The sequence below is a fragment of the Scyliorhinus torazame genome, chromosome 9 (assembly GCF_047496885.1).
Source record: "Scyliorhinus torazame isolate Kashiwa2021f chromosome 9, sScyTor2.1, whole genome shotgun sequence".
Classification (NCBI taxonomy): Eukaryota; Metazoa; Chordata; class Chondrichthyes; order Carcharhiniformes; family Scyliorhinidae; genus Scyliorhinus; species Scyliorhinus torazame.
Genome location: NC_092715.1, coordinates 244,225,028 through 244,244,860, shown reverse-complemented (window position 1 = coordinate 244,244,860; position 19,833 = coordinate 244,225,028). Strand labels below are relative to the sequence as shown.

The window sequence follows — 19,833 nt, the reverse complement described above, 5'->3', positions numbered from 1 at the left end:
AATTAACATTAGTTTTAAATGGAATGTGGCTATCAGTTCAAGATGTCCTCTGCAATCGAACGTCCTGATAACACCCGGGGCTCACGCCTGGAGAATTCCTTTTTACGGACAAAGTACCAGAATACTAAAAACATACCGAACATGGCTCAAGGGCATCAAGAGCTGGGGCTGGGAGAGGCTCAAAGGGGAAGGGTGGGGGGGACAAACCCCATAATCAGAAATAATGATTGATAACTTATGCATGAATGAGGTGAATCTGCTTCAACAACTATTAAACGGAACCTTGTCCCTTTTTAGAGCGAGCAAGCAGCAATTAAAGTCACATGCCAATAAGCAACAGAACGGTCCTGTATGGGCTCAGAACGGAATCTCAGTCCTATGCCTACTTGATGTTATTACAACAGACAGCATATTGAATTGGAAGAAGCTGCTGACGGTTTTCTTGGATTTTTGCATGCTGGTATGCCGCTTATTCATGCCAATTAGAACTGAGAAATGTCCAATGGTCACGACTAGATCTCATGATAGTCATGGGAATTCAGCTTAGAGGAGGAGAGAAGAAAAACAAGGAATTATATGTGTAGTACCATTGCTATTCAGTCCAGGAATCGAGAGTTTGCCAGACATCAGCACAAGCTTCTAACACGGGTAAAGTTGCTGGTGCTCATAATTGGGGCAATCAAATTGGTTTGTGTTTGGTTTTAGTTTTAATTCAATTGAATGACATTTAAATGTTTGAAATGTGTTTAGTATTCAATGATATGATTGCAGCTACTATATAAATTGAATTATTTCATTATGCGATTTAAAAATTCTAGAGTTTAATCTTCATTGAGTTTTGTTGTAATGTTCATTGTGAATTAAATGGTGGAAAGATTTGATTTGTAAACAAACGGGATGGGCCGAAGGGCCTTTTCTGCGTTGTGTGATTCTATGACTCTATTTGATGTTTTACTTTTTTTGGGGATGCGTGCTAATGCTTATACTTCTTTCCATGCATTTAGACAAACTGACACCAAACCACAGAAATGCCAAAAGGTGATCACACGCTGCAAGGGGTTATTGGTCCTGTGCGAGGCGGATCTTACATCAAATCAGAAGAGTAAGTTGGAGCCTCCCTTAGTTGGAAACACAGGCATATTCTCTGTTTCTGAAGCTGCACTTGCATAAAAGTAAAGTCACCATAGTTCCAGATGACTGTCGGCTACTTTCCCCTTTGAGGGGGAGAGCTGACTGGCGGCACGGCAGCACAGTGGTTAGCACTGCTGCTTCACAGCGGCAGGGTTCCAAGTTCGATTCCCAGCTTGGGCCACTGTCTGTGCGGCGTCTACACGTTCTCCCCGTGTCTGCGTGGGTTTCCTCCGGGTTCTCCGGTTTCCTCCCATAAGTGCCAAAAGACGTGCTTCTTAGGTAATTTGGATATTCTGAATTCACCCTCAGTGTACACGAACAGGCGTCGGGGTGTGGCGATAGGGGCTTTTCACAGTAACTTCATTGCAGTGTTAATGTAAGCCTACTTTTGACAATAATAAAGATTATTATTATATATTGATCACCTTCTCAATTGTCGTGTTATTCTGTCACTGTCATCGGCATTATCTGATGACAGTCTACCTGCTGCTAAATTGGTTTAGGTATTAAATTAATGTGTTCCTTCAATTAAAATTGGTTTATGTTGATCAATAAGTCACAATGAGTGAACCTTAAAGCTTTCTGCTGTGTAAAGCAGTAGTTGATATAATAGCAAAGTCTCAGGTGACCACAGGCTGCTTTTGCCTTTGAGGGGGAGAGCTGACTGATGGTGGTTTAACCTGAGGATCACCACACCTCAGGCGAAGGGCAAGGTTCAGAAGGCAGGGCCTTCATGAATAACCTCAGGGGGTACAGGAATTGAACCTGCGCTGCTGGCCTCGCTCTGCATCACGAACCAGCTGTCCAGCCAACTGAGCTGATATAGCATTAATTTACTTTGTTGGTTGATTGTTATCTGACTTGATAGAAATTTCCACGATTGCTGTATGGAATGTACTATAATGTACTGGTAAATAAAACTTGTACTTTGAACTGACAGAATCCCCTCCACTAAAGGGGGCATTTAAGAGCAAATGTGAGATGCAGCAAGCTGGCAGAAGGTTCAGATGGAGCGTAAGCAATGGCATTGACATTTTAGATGGAGAGGCCTGTGAATACTGTGCAATTCTCTGTGAAAGATGGTCAGAAAAAAATGAAAGATCTGAACTTCAGCTGCGGGGAGAGAAATAAGGTCAGTTGGCTTAATGGCTAAAGTGTGGTGCAGAATAATGGCAACAACATTGGTTCAAACCCCTTACTCGCCGAGCTTACCTCCTTGCCTTGTCCAATTGACATATCTTGGCATAAGCCGGGATAAACAACCTTGATCAACAAGGATGTTACATGAAGAGAGAGATAGTCAAATGTGGAGGCTGAATTGGAAAGTAACTACAATTCCTGGTAGCACAGCAGTTAGCACGATGGCTTCACAGCTCCAGGGTCCCAGGTTCAATTCTCCGCTAGGTCACTGTCTGTGTGGAGTCTGCATATTCTCCCCGTGTCTGCATGGGTTTTCTCCGGGTGCTCCGGTTTCCTCCCACAGTCTAAAGATGTGCAGAAGAGGTGGATTAGCGATGATAAATTGCCTTTAGTGATCAAAAAAAAGGTTAGGTGGGGTTACTGGATTACGGGGACAGGGTGGATGCGTGGGCTTAAGCAGAATGCTCTTTCCAAGGACCAGTGCAGACTCAATGGGCCGAATGGCCTCCTTCTGTAAATTCTATGATATCCTACCATGGAGCTTTTGGCATTTTCTCAGTTTCTAAAGCTGCACTTGCATAAAAGTAAAGTCGCCATTGTCCCAGATGACCGTAGGTTACTTTCCCTTTGAGAGGGAGAGCTGACTGGTGGCGGTTTAACCTGAGGATCACCGCACCTCGGGCGAAGGGCAAGGTTGAGAAGGTGGGGCCTTCATGAATAACCTCAGCCTGTACGGGAATTGGACCTGTGCTGCTGACCTCGCTCTGCATCGCGAACCAGCTGTCCAGCGAACTGAGCTAAACGAGAGACCTACACTAGTTTAGAAAATCATGCCCCTCACCACCGCAAACCCAGATTTAGCAGGACTTCCAGGAAATCATTTTCAGTGAAGCCCTGTTCCCATGACTCAGTAACATCAACGCAGATCTTGTGCAATGCAAAAGCAGGCCAATTGTGTTGCAATTAGAATTGTGGTGTTATGAAGGGGGCACAGAAGGGGACCATTCAGCCCACCAAGTTCATGCTAGTTCACTGTGGAGCAATCCAATTAACCCTATTTCCCCCACTCTATCCCCATAGCCATGTAAGTTAATTTCCCTCAAGTGCCCATCTACTTTCCTTTTGAAATGATTCATGGTCTCTGCTTCCACCATCCTCATAGGCAGGGAGTTTGTTTATTTGCACTCGCTGTGTAAAAATGTTCTTCCTCACATCACTCCGCATCTCTTGCCCAAAACCATATATCGATGCCCCCTTGTACCATCAACTAATGCAAATAACTTTTCTTTGCTGACCTTATCTGACCCTATCATAATCTTGTACCCGTCCATCAAATCTCCTATCAATCCCCTTTCCTGCGAGGATAACCCCAACGTCTCCAAATTAATCTTGTAGCTAAAATCTATTACCCCTGAACCATTCTGGTAAATCTCCCCCTGCACCCTCTCCAGTGTCTTCCTGAAGTGCAGTGACAAGCACTTGGTGCAATACACTTGCTTGCTGTGGCCTAACGAGAGCTGTATGCAAGCTCAGCATAACTTCCCTACATTTGTACTCAATACCCCTTTAACAAAACCCAAGATCCCATGAGTTTTGCTAACCTCTATCTCCTTCCACATTCAAAGATATATATGCATGTAGCCCCCACTCCCTGCACACTCTTTAATAGAACAATGCAATTTAGTTTATTTCCTCTCCCTGTTCGTTTTGGGACACATCCTTTATTAAATTCCATCTGCCACTTGTCTGCCCATTCTGCTCGGCTATGTCCTGCTGCATTGAATTGGCATCACCTTCATTATCAGCCAAACCTCCAACATTGTGTATCTTGTGTTGCCCTATTACGTATTTTCTTCTCATGTACTAAATGATCTATTTGAGCTGCACGCAGAAAAATACTTTTCACTGTACCTCGGTACACGTGACAATAAACCAATCCAATCCAATCCAAGTTTGGAATTATCGGCACAATTTTGATGTTTTTACTTTGGATTCCAATATCAGAAAGAAAACTGATCCCAGCACTGATTCCTGGGGCAAACCACAGTCGACCATCCTCCAGTCTGAAAAAACATGCATTTATCACAACTCGCTATTTTCTGTCCTCCTATCAGATTTTCATCCAAGTTGACACTAACCATCCCATTGCATAAACCTTAGTTTTGTTAACCAGCCTTTTATATGGCACTTCTGAGAGGGTGTTTTAAAAAAAAAACACATTTGGACATCATCCATTGCAATTCCATAATCGTTACTTCATCAAAATAAGAATCAATTAGATTAATCAAAAACCTTTTCCACATCCATCCTGTCTCTGGTATACTCAATTTTTCCTTGATTATTACTCCCATTGTTCTGTCGGATATGATTCTTCATTCACTGGAATGGTTGATAACTTCAGAACCAAGTAGAAAGTTGCCTTTTGAGGAAAATTACTGAGGATGACTTTTGCTCACAAATAAACTATGCAATTGGATCTACCAAGTCTATGCACTCAATGTGAGACATATTGAGCCCCTCAAGTTCAATTTCAATGAAAGCAAAGATTACAACTACAACATGTTTATTCATGTCATTGTGACACAAAGCCTCAATATAAAGTTGTGATCTAGTGCCTCTTTCTCCTCCACGATTTTAAAAAAAGGTTGTTTTTCTATGAAGGCAATTCCCCTTTAAACTGCAATTTATTGCTCGAAATTTAAAACAAAATCACTAATTCAGTGTTTGAGTAATTTAACTCAAAGCGATGACCTGGATGGTTTATTATATCGTAGCACTAAAAATACATCTCAAGAGGATCACGAGATTAACTTTAAATGGGCAAAGCTCTGAAACAGGCAAAGTTTCCTCTATTAACCAGGTTTAAATGCCACTCTTGTGCCAATATATCTGTAAATTGGAGTTTATGTAGTTAGCTTTTGTCGGAACTCAACATTTAAATGCTCTCTTCCTCACCATTTGCAGAAGAAAGTATTCTAAGCTGTTTTTGTCCGCCCTCCTCCACTCCACCCTCGGCAGTCCCGCTCTCTACCACATTTGTTTTAAACACCATATTGAATCAAAAACAGAAAATACTGGACAATCTCGGCAGGTCTACTCTACATTGGAGAGACTAAACACAGACTCTGTGACCGCTGTGCAGAACACCTTCAGTCCGACCGCAAGCAGGACCCAGACCTTCCTGGCGCTTACCATTTAATCTCACTGTCCTGCTCTCATGTCCACATTTCCATCCTTGGCTTGCTGCAATGTTCCAGTGAAGCCCAATGCAAACTGGAGGAAAGTGCCTCATCTTCTGATTAGGCACATTACAGCCTTCCGGACTTAACGTTGAGTTCACCAACTTCCGATGTGAACTCTCTCCTCCACCTTCACCCCATTTTTATTTCTATCAATACATTTTGAGGGGCGGGAGTTTCAGGGGAGATTTATCTACCCAAAAGAAAAAATTTTCTACCCAGAGGGTGGTGACAGTCTGGAACGCACTGCCTGGGAGGGCGGTAGAGCCGGGTTGCCTCACATCCTTTAAAAAGTACCTGGATGAGCACTTGGCACGTCTTAACATTTGAGGTTAGGGGCCAAGTTCTTGCAAATGGGAGTAGGTTTGGAAGATCAGATGCCTTTCATGCGACGGTGCAGACTGGATGGGGCAAAGAGCCTTTTCTGAACTGTATTTTTCTGTGATTCTCATTTCTTCCAACCATTTTTCCCTCACCGCTGTCTCCCCTCCCCCCACCCCACGATGGCCACCTGTTCCCTGTCCCTAGTTTGGTCATGCTTTGGGATCTCGACTTTGGAGGGGTTGGTGCACAGGTTTATCAAAATGTCAACAGGGCTATGACCCAGCTTGCACAGACCAGACTTCTACTCCCATGAATATGGAATTAAGGGGGTGATCTAAATGGCGTGTTTAAGATTATTCGGGGGCCTGTTTTACTCAGCAGAGCGAGGCCAACAGCGTGGGTTCAATTCCCGCCCCGGCTGAGATTATTCATGAAGATCCCGCCTTCTCGGCCTCTCCCCTCGCCTGAGGTATGGTGATCTTTGGTTAAATCACCACCAGTCAGCTCTCCCTTTAAAGGGGTTAAGCAGCCTATGGTCACCTGGGACTATGGCAACTTTACTTTTACAATATCATTAAAGGATTTATAGGAGAGAGAGAGAGAGAAAGAGGCTATCTCCTCTGTTGGGTGTGCCCATAACAAGTGCGCATATCCTTAAAATTAGACCAAGATCATTCAGGATACCAAAAAACATCTCTTACAAAAGGATGTGGAAATCTGAAACTTTCACACCTCTTCCCGCCCCTCCCCCACCAGAAAAAAAGCTATTGAGGCACGGGATCATCTGAAATTTTCCTAAATATTAGGCAAGAGCAAGCCTGCAGTACCCTTCCTAATAATTACTGGTAAGGATGCACTTTTGGGGATATAATAAATGAGCAATTTGCATTTTGTATCAGAGATAAGGTAGGTAATACAGACATTTAAATTGCAGCATCCTTTTTTCTATTTTTCAGGGCTATTGGCATTGCTCTTCTGGTCATAATACTTGCAGCTCTATTGATCATTGGCTGCTGGTACTACAAGAAGCGTAATGGATATGTGATCCTCCAGGTAATAGTTTTTCTAAAGAACATTTGACTCAGCAGTTGTGTTTAACTAAAAGAGTGCAATAGTGAAGTGGAAGAGTGTATCCTCAAGAATTTAAAGAAAAATACCTGATTTTAATTGTTTAACGGTTAGGTCAGATCTAATGTGACTTCAGCCTCACGGTTTCAGCAACCCCAACTCCTATTAGCTTACAACCATTATACTGGAACTGTGTGCAGTCTAGTATATAGATTTTGCAGTTTGGACCTGCATTCGCAATTGTCTCTGTGGATTGTATTATAATTAACCTGAATGTTTTGTAGCAAAGAAAATGGCAACTAATTAGTAGCAAAGTTTGAAAATTGTACCAGTTAATTCATACCGTATTATTTATTGCACACCATTTTTGAGTGGTGTTGGATGGATTGGCACGTCATTGCCTTGATGTGTATTCAGTAATACTCTTGTAATTTCAGAACCGACATCTGTCCAATACCGCCATGGGTTCTTTGCTGGCAAGATATTATCACAGCGAAGAAGGAAACCCTTTGGAGACCAAAGCTTCTCTGAATGATTACACTCAAACAAATTTGGTAAAATTGTACTTTCCTCCCCAAATTTATCCAATTGATGAATTTATATTTTTCCAAAGTTAGAAATTTGCACGCAGCTTTCTTGGAAAATTGAAGATGTGACATTTGTTTTTTAATGTATTTTATTACAAACATGGATCAAAGCAGGTTACAGCAGATAAACACCCCGAGAAACATACTTCCCAACAATCAACTATACAGTCTCTACAGAGTTTTCCCCTTTTTCACCCTCCCCCTGGTGACGAACAGCTCCTCAAACACGGTCACAAACATCCCCCACCTTTTCTCAAACTTCCCTGCTGAGCCCCTTAACTCATACCTATAACTTCTCCAATCGCAGGAAGTCGTACAGATCACCCAACCATGTTGACCGCCACTCCAGTAAAATTCGCCGCCGTGCAATCAGAGAGGCGAAGGCCACGACATGTCCGTCCTCCTCTCCATGAGCACTAGCTTCTATCAAACCTCAAATATCACCACCAAGGGGTCCGGGTCCACCTCCTCCTCCACTATCCTGGCTAAGACCACGAATACTCCCACCCAGAATCTTCCCAATTTTTCGCAACCCAAAACATATGCGCATTGTGGTGTTACCTGCGTGGTTGATAACACGTGTTACTCAATCATTGGTTGATGGTGAGGTCCTCTGAATCTTGTTGAAGAAGACTCAAACTCGTCCAGTAACAACAAAGATTTATTGAGTAACTATAACTATTAATGCACGAGTTCTTCACCTTAACATGGAAACTAGGGATAGGGTTAACGAGATTTAACAATAATAACTAAACATAACTCCACTAACCATCTATGTTATTCGGATGCTACCCTGTTCACAGTGCACCCACGAGAGCGCGAGACCCAGTGTGGCTGCTTTTTATACCATTGTTGGTCCAGCCCTCTAGTGATCATGTGGTGCTGCTATTTACCATTAACCCCTTGTGTGCATGCACCTACAGAGATCACTACACGCATGATTCGCTGGCCCCCGCCCACACCCCTCACACTCATCTGCTGCTTCCAGAAAGAACCCACTCATTCTCGCCCGAGTCACATGCACCCTGTGCACCACCTTAAACTTTATCAGGCTCATCCTTGCACAAGAGGAGGTCCCGTTTACCCTTCACTGTGCCTCACTCCATACTCCCCAATTGAATTCCCCTCCCAACTCTGGTTCCCATTTCTCCTTGATCTTCACCACCCGTTCACCTCCCTGCTCCCCCAACCACTTGTTTATATCCCCAATTCTTCCCTCCCCTTCCACATCCAGAAGCAGCAGTTGCTCCAGCAGGGTGTATCCAAGCAACCTCGGGAACCCCTTCCAAACCTTTCGCGCAAAGTCCCACCACCTCCTGTATACACTATCCTCCTCTCCTCTCCTCTCCTCCCCTCTGCCCCCCCCCCTCCCCCCCGGCTCAAACCTATGATTCTCGCATAGCGGTGTTAGCACCGACACCCCTTCCATTGTAAAATGCCTCCTGTGCTGATTCCATATCTTCACCGTGGACTGCACCACTGGGCTCCCTGAATACCTACTCGGAGCCATTGGCAACGCTGCCATCACCATAGCACTCAAACTAGACCCCTTACAAGATTGAAGATGTGACATTTTGTGTAAGCTCGAGAATCAAATTTTATCCCGTGTTAAGACGGCACAACAATCTATAGAGCGTCTTCCATTCAAAATCAATATGCTGAATCATTATAAATGCCTGTGTACTTTCAATAACTCCCCCTTAAGGGGAAGGTCATAAGACCACGTTTGTGCTACACATTGGTACCAATGATATAGGTAAAATGAGGGATGAAGCCTTGCATCAGGAATTTAGGGAGCTAGGCAGTAGACTAAAGAGCAGGGTCTCGATCTCCAGGTTACTACTGGTGCCACGTGCTAGCGAGTACAGAAATAGAATAGGGCAAATAAATTCTTGGCTCAAGAGTTGGTGCAGGAGGGAGGGATTAAGGTTCCTGAATCACTGAGATGGTTTCGGGGAAGGTGGGACATGTACAAGCAGTGCGGTCTGCACCTGAACCAGAATGGGGCCAACATCCTTGCAGATAGGTTTGTTTGTTCTGTTTAGGAGGGGTTTAAACTGATTCGGCAGAGGGAGGGGACAGTGTTAATGCAACTGTGGACAATAGAAGAACGGATATGTAGGCAAATCATGATATGTAAAAACAATACTAGAGTAATTATATTCAGGGATTTTATCTTAAAGTATATATATGTATATATTTTTTAAATTCCCAATTTTTTTCTAATTATGGGGCAATTTAGCATGGCCAATCTACCCTGCCATCTTTGGGTTGTAGGGTTAAGACCCACGCAGACACGGGGAGAATGTGCAAACTCAACACGGACTGTGGCCCGGGGCCGGGATCAAACCCGGGTCCTCGGTGCCATGAGGCAGCAGTGCTAACCACTGTGTCACCGCTAACGTCCAACATTAATTGGGATAGTCACATTGTAAAGGGTTTAGAAGCAGCAGATTTCTTGAAATGTATTCAAGAGAGCTTTTTATGTCATGTTGAAAGTGCACTGCTCAGCCCAATTCTGGAGAACGTACTATACATTCGAGGTAGCAATGCGGGAGCATTTTAATGATAGCGATCACACCATATGTTTTATATTTGTCATGAAAAAGGAAAAAACTGTCTGTAAAAACAGGTTTTGGATTGGAAGAAAGGCAGTGATTGCCAAAGTAGACTGGGAACAGCTACCTCTCAGAGGGGGGCGGGGGTGGCGTTTAAAATAGAGTTTCCTTCAGGGTGAAATGCAGGAGCAACAAGTCTAGAGAACTAGGAATAGTCCTAGGAATATTCAGGACTGGATAGAAAGGAAGAGGCGTTTAACAGATACAAAGGGAGCAAATCTACGGAGACCCTCGTGGAGTGTAGAAAGTGCAGGAGGTGGGGGGCTCAAAAAAGCAATTAAGAGAGCAAAGAGGAGGCATGAAACAACACTGGCAGGTAAGATTAGGGAAAATCCCAAGATATTTCATAAGTATATCAAGGGGAAGAGGATAACCAGAGAAAGAGTAGGACCCATTAGGGACCAAGGGGGTAATCTGTGCGCCGATCCATATTGTTAGGGTGTTAAACGAGTACTTCACATCTGTCTTCACTTTGGGGGAAGGAGGATTTAGGCGCAGAATTCAGACAGAGGGACTGCGAGGTTCTTGAACAGTTTGACATAGGGAGTGTACCGGAGGTTTTGGCAGGCTTAAAAGTGGACAGATCCAGAGGTCAGGATGAATTGTATCCCAGGCTGCTGTGTACTGTGGGAGGAAACTACAGGGGCTGATCCATATTTTTAATTCCTCTCTGGCCACAGGGGAGGTACCAGAGGACTGGAGGGCAGTTAATGTGGTTCCACTTTTCAAGAAGGATGGTAGAGATAAACCAGGAAATTACAGACCAGTGAGTCTCATCAGTGGTAGGGAAACTATTGGAGAAAATTCTGAAGGACAGAATCAATCTCCATCTGGAGAGGCAAGGTTTGATCAGGGATAGTCAGCATGGCTTTGGCAGAGGACGGTCACGGCGAACAAATTTGATTCAATTTGATGACTTCCGGTTGCGGCTATGCGGAGCTAAGTCGCACATTCGGCACTTTTTCGACGTTTCCCGGTGTGGGAAGGAGATTACAACAATTCCCCGACAGTATATGGCTTTTACCAGGAGCGGGGCGACTAAAAAAAGTGGTGGTGGACCCGAAGAAGGTGCGAGGTAAGGAGGACAAAATGGCGGCGGGCGGAGACTAGGCAGCGTGGATGCAGTGGGCGCAGGAGCAACAGGAGGGTACCCAGCGCTGCTTCAGAGAGTTTAAAGCGGACCTGCTTGAGCCCATAAAGACTTCTATTGATAAGCTGCTGGAGACACAGACGGGCTGCTGGAGACACAGACGGCCCAGGGGGTGGCGATCCGCGAGGCCCGACAAAAGATCTCCAACAACGAGGACGAGATCTTAGGCCTGGCGGTAAAGGTGGAGGCACACGAGGCGCTCCACAAGAAATGGCAGGAGCGGTTCGAGGAGATGGAGAATCGGTCGAGGCGGAAGAATCTGCGGATTCTGGGCCTCCCGGAGGGGCTGGAGGGGCCGGATGTGGGGGCCTATGTGGTCACCATGTTGAACTCACTGATGGGAGCAGGGTCCTTCCAGGGGCCCCTGGAGCTGGAAGGGGCGCATAGAGGGTTGACGAGGAGGCCCAAGGCTAACGAGCCTCTGCAGGCAGTGCTGGTGCGGTTTCATCGGTTTGCTGATCGGGAGTGTGTGCTCAGGTGGGCCAAGAAGGAGAGGAGCAGCAGGTGGGAGAACGCGGAGGTTCGAATATACCAGGACTGGAGTGAAGAGGTGGCGAAAAGGAGGGCCGGGTACAATCGAGCGAAGGCGGTGCTGCACAGGAAGGGGGTGAAGTTTGGCATGATGCAGCCGGCACGACTGTGCGTCACCTACAAGGACCGGCACCATTATTTTGAGTCTCCGGAGGAGGCGTGGGCCTTTGTTCAGGCAGAGACGTTGGACACAGATTGCGGGTCGGGATGGGCGTTTGGGGACTGCGGTAGATATGTTACTTTTTGAGGGGGGGTCATTTGCTCTTGGTTTCTTTTTCTTGGTGTTTTTCTCTTTCTGGTTCGGTGAGGGTGGTTAGGGTGGGTTGGGCACTGTTTTGGTTGGGTTGGTCGGGGGGGCTCTTGGAGGGGGGTAAGCAAATGGAACAGGTGTGGATGGCCGGCGGTGAGATGGGGCCCTGCGGGGGAGGGGGAGGCCTGAGTTGGGGGTGAGGGGACTGGGCCTGTAAAAGGAGCTGCGGTAGAGGTGGCGGGGCCGGGTAGGTGGAAAGCGCGGGCTTTTTCCCGCTCTGAAAACTGGAGGGGGTGGGGCCGGGGCGGGGAAGAGAGGGTTGTTTCCCGTGCTTAGGATGGAAGGGGGAGGGGGAGAGCCTGTGGATGGGGAACGGAAGAGGAGGGTGTGTCAAACAAGGGGAGGAATCGAAGGAGAGGCGGGAGTGGCCGAGGTCAGCAGAAGCCAGCTGACTTGCGGAAGTGCAATTGGGGGGGGGGGGGGGGGGGGGGGGGGGTAAAACAGCTAGGATGGGTCCTAGCCCGGGGGGGGGGGGGAATCGAGTTGCTGCTGCTATGGTCAAAGGGGAGCTGGCACGTGGCTGGCTGAGGACGGGGTTATGGCTAGTTGGCGGGGGAGGGGGCGGGTAGCCCCCTGATCCGGCTGATAACCTGGAATGTAAGGGGACTGAACGGGCCGGTCAAGCGGGCCCGCGTATTCGCGCACCTGAAGGGGCTGAAGGCGGATGTGGTTATGCTCCAGGAGACACACCTGAAGGTGGCAGACCAGGTAAGATAGAGGAAAGGGTGGGTAGGTCAGGTGTTTCATTCGGGTCTGGATGCCAAAAATCGAGGGGTGGCAATCTTGGTGGGAAAGGTGTCATTCGAGGCGTCGAGCATTGTGGCAGACAATGGCAGTAGGTACGTAATGGTAAGTGGTAAGCTGCAGGGAGAGAGGGTGGTACTGGTCAATGTGTATGCCCCGAATTGGGATGATGTGGGTTTTATGCGGCGTATGTTGGGTCGGATCCCAGACTTGGAAGTGGGGGGCCTGATAATGGGGGGGGGAGACTTTAACACGGTGCTGGAGCCGGCACTGGATCGTTCCAGGTCTAGGACAGGTAGGAAGCCGGCGGCGGCTGGAGTGTTGAGGGGATTTATGGACCAAATAGGAGGGGTGGACCGTTGGAGATTTGCAAGGCCAGGGGCTAGGGAATTTCCATTGTTCTCATGTCCATAAGGCTTATTCCCGAATCGACTTTTTTATTTTGAGCAGGGTGCTGATAGCCAGTAGAGGATACCAAGTATTCGGCGATAGCCATTTCGGACCACGGCCCGCATTGGGTGGACTTAGAGCTGGAGGAGGAGAGGGACCAGCGCCCGTTGTGGTGCTTGGAGGTGGGGCTGTTGGCGGATGAGGAGGTGAGCGAGCGGGTCTGAGGAAGTATAGAGAGGTACCTGGAGGCCAACGATAACGGGGAGGTCCGAGTGGGGATGGTATGGGAGGCGCTGAAGGCGTTGATTAGGGGAGAGCTGATCTCCATTAGGGCCCACAAGGAGAGGAGGGAGCGGAGGGAGAGGCTGGTGGGGGAGATGGTGAGGGTAGACAGGAGGTATGCGGAGGTGCCCGAGGAAGGATTGTTGAGGAAAAGGCGCAGTCTCCAGGCCGAATTCGACCTGGTGACCACCAAGAAGGCGGAGGTGCAGTGGAGGAAGGCCCAGGGGGCAATTTACGAGTATGGGGAAAAGGCAAGCCGAATGCTGGCGCATCAGCTTCGGAAGCAGGACGCAGCTAGGGAGAGCAGGGGAGAAAAGGACAGGAGAGGGAGTGTGGTGCGGAGTGGGGTTGGCATCAATGGGGTCTTCAGGGACTTTATGAGGAATTGTACCGGTCCGAGCCCCCACAGGAGGGAGGGATGGGCCGCTTCCTGGACCAATTGAGGTTTCCAAAGGTGGAGGAGGGACTGGTGGCGGGATTGGGGGCCCCGATTGGGCTGGAGGAGCTGACCAAAGAGATAGGGAGCATGCAGGCGGGGAAGGCACCGGGGCCGTATGGTTTCCCGGTCGAATTCTATAAAAAATATATGGACCTGTTGGGCCCGTTGCTAGTTAGGACCTTCAATGAGGCGAGGGGGGGAGGGGGCATTGCCCCCGACGATGTCCAGGGCACTGATCTCCTTGATCCTGAAGCGGGACAAGGATCCCCTGCAATGTGGGTCTTACAGACCGATTTCCTTGCTAAATGTAGATGCCAAGGTGCTGGCGAAGGTCTTAGCCACGAGGATTGAGGATTGTGTGCCGCAGATCATCCACGAGGACCAGACGGGGTTCGTGAAGGGGAGGCAGTTGAACGCGAATGTGCGGAGGCTTTTGAACGTTATCATGATGCCGCGAGGGAGGGTGAGGCGGAGATAGTGGTGGCGATGGACGCTGAGAAAGCCTTCGATAGGGTAGAGTGGGGATACATGTGGGAGGTGCTGAAGAGGTTTGGGGAGGGGTTTGTCAGGTGGGTTAGGCTGTTGTATGAGGTCCCGATGGCAAGTGTGGCCACAAACAGGAGATCCGAGTACTTTCGGTTGAACCGAGGGACGAGGCAGGGGTGTCCCCTGTCCCCCCTGCTCTTCGCACTGGCGATTGAACCCCTGGCTATGGCACTGAGGGAGTCGAGGAACTGGAGGGGGTTGGTGCGTGGTGGGAAGGAGCACAGGGTGTCACTTTATGCGGACGACTTGCTGCTATATGTGGCGGAGCCGGTGGGGGGAGTGCCGGAGGTAATGAGGATCCTCAGGGAATTTGGGGATTTCTCAGGGTACAAGCTCAACATGGGGAAGAGCGAGCTGTTCGTGGTTCACCCAGGGGACCAGGAGAGGGGAATTGCTGAGCACCCACTAAAAAGGGCAGAGAGGAGCTTCAGGTATTTGGGGGTCCAGGTGGCCAGGAGCTGGGGGGCGCTGCATAGGCTTAATTTCACAAGGCTGGTGGAGCAAATGGAGGAGGAGTTCAAGAGGTGGGACGCGTTGCCGCTGTCCTTGGCGGGGATGGTGCAGTCAAAATGACGGTGCTCCCAAGGTTTTTGTTCCTGTTCCAGTGCCTCCCCGTGTTTATCCCGAAGGCCTTCTTTAGGCGGGTCAACAGGAGTATAATGGGGTTTGTGTGGGCGCGAGGGACTCCGAGGGTGTTCCTGGAGCGGAGTAGAGATTGGGGGGGGGGCTGACGCTGCCCAACCTCTGTGGATACTATTGGGCCGCCAATGCAACAATGGTGCGCAAGTGGGTGATGAAGGGGAGGGGGCTGCATGGAAGAGGCTGGAGACGGTGTCTTCTGTGGGTACGAGTCTGGGGGGCGCTGGCAACGGCGCCACTGCCGCTCCCCCCAAGGAGGTATACCACGAGCCCGGTGGTGGCAGCTGCCCTCAAAATCTGGGGGCAGTGGAGGCGGCACAGGGGGGAAGTTGGGGCCTCGGTGTGGACCCCAATACGGGGGAACCACTGGTTCGTCCCAGGGAGAACAGATGGAGGGTTTTCGGGTTGGCACAGGGCAGGGATACGAAGGTTGGGGGACTTGTTTGTGGACGGGAAGTTCACGAGCCTGGGTGAGCTGGAGGAGAAGTATGGGCTCCCCCTGGGGAACATCTTCAGGTACTTACAGGTAAGGGCGTTTGCCAGGCGGCAGGTGTTGGAATTCCCGCGGCTGCTGCCACACACAGTACAGGATAGGGTGCTCTCGGGGAGGGGGGGGGGGGGGGGGAGAAGAGAGGTGGGGAAGATCTCGAAAAGTTACCATGTGATGCAGGAGGAGGCGGCCTCGGTGGTGGAGGTGAAAGGTAAGTGGGAGGAGGAATTGGGAGAGGAGATTGAGGAAGGGATGTGGGCAGATGCCCTCGGAGGGTGAACTCTTACTCATCGTGCGTGAGGCTCAGCCTCATCCAGTTTAAGGTGCTGCACAGGGCACACATGACCGGGACAAGGATGAGCCAGTTTTTTGGGGGTGAGGACAGGTGTATTAGGTGCTCAGGGAGCCCAGCAAACCACACCCATATGTTCTGGGCGTGCCCAGTGCTGGAGGAATATTGGAAGGGCGTAGCGAGGACGGTAGGTGGTAGGATCCAGGGTCAAACCGGGCTGGGGGCTCGCAATATTTGGGGTGGCAGTGGAGCCGGGAGTGCAGGAGGCGAAAGAGGCCGGTATTCTGGCCTTTGCATCCCTGCTAGCCCGGCAGATGGTTCTTCTTCAGTGGAAGGACGCGAGGCCCCCCAAGTGTGGAATCCTGGACCAATGATATGGCGGGATTTATTAAGTTGGAGAGGGTGAAGTTCGCCTTGAGAGGGTCGGTACAGGGGTTCTTTAGGCGGTGGCAACCGTTCTTAGACTTCCTGGCAGAACGGTAGACATTGGTCAATGGTAGCAGCAACTCGGTGGGGGGGGGGGGGGGTTACTTTATTTCTGTTTTTGTTATTTACACAGGAGGGTCTAAGGGGGGTATTTCCCTGTTGTGTTAAGTTGGGGTGTTAATGTTAATTTATTATTTCTATACTGGGGGAGGGGGGTATGGAGGGTTGCTTTTCTAGAGCAGGTTTTGTACTTAACCCTGTTGGGTTCCTTTTTGTTATGGATATTTTATGAAAACCTTAATAAAAATTATTTTTTTTAAAAAATGATTCAATTTTCTTTGAGTTGACCAGGTGTGTAGATGTGGGTAGTTGATGTCGTTTATATGGATTTCAGCAAAGCCTTTGACAAGGTTCCATATGTGAGATTGATAAAGGAGGTAAAATCACATGGGATCCAGGGTAACCTGGCAAGTTGGATCCAAATAGGAGGCAGATGGTGGTGGTGGAAGGCTGTTTGTGTGACTGGAGGCCGGTGGATACAAGGAACAGCGAGTTTGCTGATGACATGAAGATTGGTCGGGTGGTTGATACTGAAAATCTTAGGTTACAGGAGGATATAGACGTAGGTTACAGGAGGATATAGACGTATTGGTCAGATTAGTGGCTGATGGAATTTAACCCCGAGAAGTGAGGTGGTACATTAGAAGGAGTCTCACGACAAGGGAGTACCCCATGAATGGCAGGGCAGTAGGAAGATCAGAGGAACAGGGGGATCATGGGGTGCTTGTCCATAGATCCCTGAAAGAGGTAGGACCGGTGAATCGGATAGTTAAGCATATGGGATTGTGGCATATAAGGGAAGGAGGACTTTGGTTAGGCCACTGCTGGAGTAGGTGTTCAGTTCTGGTCACCGCACTACAGGAAGGATTGTGATTGCAATAGAGGGTGCAGAGGGGATTCACTATATTGCCTGGTGCAGCATTTTAGCTATGAAGAGATGCTCGATAAGCTTGGGTTGTATTCTTTGGAGCAGAGAAGGCTGAGACGCTACCTCATTGAGCTGTAGAAGATTACGAGGGGCATGGACAGGTGGATAGAAAGCAGCTGCTCCCCTTAGATGAAGGATCAATAACATGGCGGCATACTTTTAAAGGTGAAAGATAGGAGGTTTAGAGGAAAATGGGTGGTGGAAATGTGGAATGCATTACCTGGGAGGATAGTGGAGGCAGAAACCTCACAATGTTTAACAAGTACTTGGATGAGCAGTTGAAATGCCGTAACATTCAAGCTATGGGCCAAGTGCTGGAAAGTGGGATTAGTGTAAATTTAGGGTAATATTTAGCTGGTGCAAGCTTGGTGGGCTGAAGGGCCTCTTCTGTAGTGCATGATTCAATGGACTTACTTGATTACTCTGTTACCACATAACATTACAAATTAAAATGTTTAAAAATTGCTAAGCGTGTTGCGCGTATGGTTTACAGTATCAAACCATAGATCAATTCTTGCATCTTAGATTAAGCATGCACATTAGCCTAAAGGGAATTAATCTATATTCTTTTCTCTTAACAGATTCCAAATGCCCCTCCTGCTTATGAGAAAATTGCTTCAGAGCAATTGCCACCAGCATATTCTCCTTAAATTGTGAATGCACATTGATCCAGCACTTCTGATGAATCATCATCACCACCCCAGACTTGGTTAAATAGCAATGTAATCTTCACTTTCTATGTATTAGTTGCTTACATACAGATGTCGTATTTGTATGTGCTGAAATAAACCAACATTAATCATTATGAGCTGAGGATTGTATTCAACAGTGAAAATTCTTCAAAACTTTCACAAGAGAAAAGGTTGATATTTGTTGAAAGGTTAAAATTTTAGTAACTTAATTAAATTGTGCACGGCTGATGGTGTATCATGCACACCAAGACATAGGTCAAGTGGATTGCAAGGCTTTGTAGAAAGTAAGCACAATGTGTATAGACAGCCCAAACTTGATTTCAGTGAGCTCATCTTTCTTCAAATAAATGGCAGCTGTCCAATAGTGAATACTTTTGCATTATATTCCCTGCTGCTAGAATTAAAAGATGAGCAACAAGATCCACCTCGCTAGGAAAATGTAGCAGAGTTCTGCAATAACGAGTTCTATGAAAATTATGGGACATTGGTTGTTGATTGAGGCTAAAATTATCTTTTGCTTTGTAGCATCAGTCCAATCATACATTACAAATTTGGGCACAAATAAAATATTTTGAAAATCAGACAAGGAAATCACTGGGGCTCGACCCACACAATGATGATGATGTTAGACCAGCATAGCAAACGCAAAACATGCTGCACAGAGTAGCAAAACACTGGGTTACACTACCAGAGGTGTACATATAAAGTAAAGATCAGTGAATTATTTCCCTCTTTGCTCACCAGTTCTGGGGGAGTGAATAGAATCTGTCATTAGGGACAGAGTGACTGATTACCTGGACAAATGAGATGATCAGAAGCAACAGAGATTTGTGAAGGACAAGTCATATGTGTTTCATCGAGTTCAACATTTGAGTAGGTCACTAACATGATGGGTAGGTGATGTCTATGGATGTGAATTTAATGGGCTGTCAGAAAGCATTTAATAAGGTATGGCACAAGAGATTAGCAAAAAATTAAAACAAAAAATTGTAGGCAACAATGGAAATTGCTTTGGAGATCAGAGTATGGCTAAAAGCATGCCCTCTGATTGGCAGGATGCATGCCACTGGAAACTATAACAAGACTTTGGCTTTTTACACTTAAAAACGATCTGGATGAAAGAATAACTTGTGTTTCGGAGAGAACAGTTAGAAGATATTTTTAACAACAACAGAAAATATTGGACAATCTCAGCAGGTCTGACAGCACCTGTGGAGAGAAAGGGGAGCTAACGTTTCGAGTCTGCATGACTTGTCAAAGCTAGCTATTTTTAAGATTTATTCATGGGATGTGGGCATCACTGGCAAGGCAAGAATTTATTACCCATCCAATATTGCTTAAGAAAATGCTGGTAAGCCACCTTCTTCAACTGCTGCAGTCCTTGTGGTGTAGATAGACCCGCAGTTCTGTTAGGGAGGGATCTCCAGGATATTGACGCAGTGACAGTGGAGGAATAGTGATATATTTTAAAGTCAGGATGGTGTGTGACAGAGGGGGAACTAGCAGATGGTGGTGATGTTCCAATGTCCTTAAGGTCACTGGTTTGGAAAGTGCTGTCAAAGGAGCCGGGAAGGGGTTGGGAGGGGATGAAGGGGCTAGGGGCAGTTAGGGTCACTATTGTACAAAGTAGAAAACACTGCACCCAAGACAGGTGAAACCTCTGGTAATTTATTCCGCAAAGCGGGTCTCCCCCCAAACCCCCCCCCTCCCTCCCAACACTGGACAAATACTCAAAGCTCTGATGTTTAAAACAACCAAGGAGCAAAATTAAAACCAACAGAGAAAGAACTTTGTAGTGGGCTAATAA

The 19,833-nt window shown here is 47.5% G+C and overlaps 1 protein-coding gene across 2 annotated transcripts; it reads left to right on the top strand.

The window, feature by feature from the left end:
* Positions 1-571: 571 nt before the first annotated feature.
* mlana (melan-A) lies at positions 572-18,139 on the top strand. 2 transcript variants are annotated; one of them, XM_072517614.1, is made up of 5 exons: positions 572-648; positions 1,005-1,102; positions 6,791-6,887; positions 7,340-7,456; positions 17,916-18,139. In XM_072517614.1, exons 2-5 carry the CDS (start codon positions 1,029-1,031, stop codon positions 17,982-17,984), a joined length of 357 nt encoding a protein of 118 aa, XP_072373715.1. In that variant the 5' UTR covers positions 572-648; positions 1,005-1,028; the 3' UTR covers positions 17,985-18,139. The 2 variants fall into 2 exon arrangements, with proteins under 2 accessions (XP_072373715.1, XP_072373714.1); XM_072517613.1 differs by having other exon boundaries at positions 613-687.
* The last annotated feature ends 1,694 nt before the right edge of the window (positions 18,140-19,833 follow it).

Excerpts from the sequence above, each read along its gene's own strand:
- mlana (XM_072517614.1), top strand. The coding sequence starts at position 1,029 with ATGCCAAAAGGTGATCACACGCTGCAAGGGGTTATTGGTCCTGTGCGA. Across the intron at positions 6,888-7,339 it reads ATGGATATGTGATCCTCCAG|AACCGACATCTGTCCAATAC; the intron begins GTAATAGTTTTT and ends TTGTAATTTCAG. Across the intron at positions 7,457-17,915 it reads ATTACACTCAAACAAATTTG|ATTCCAAATGCCCCTCCTGC; the intron begins GTAAAATTGTAC and ends TTCTCTTAACAG.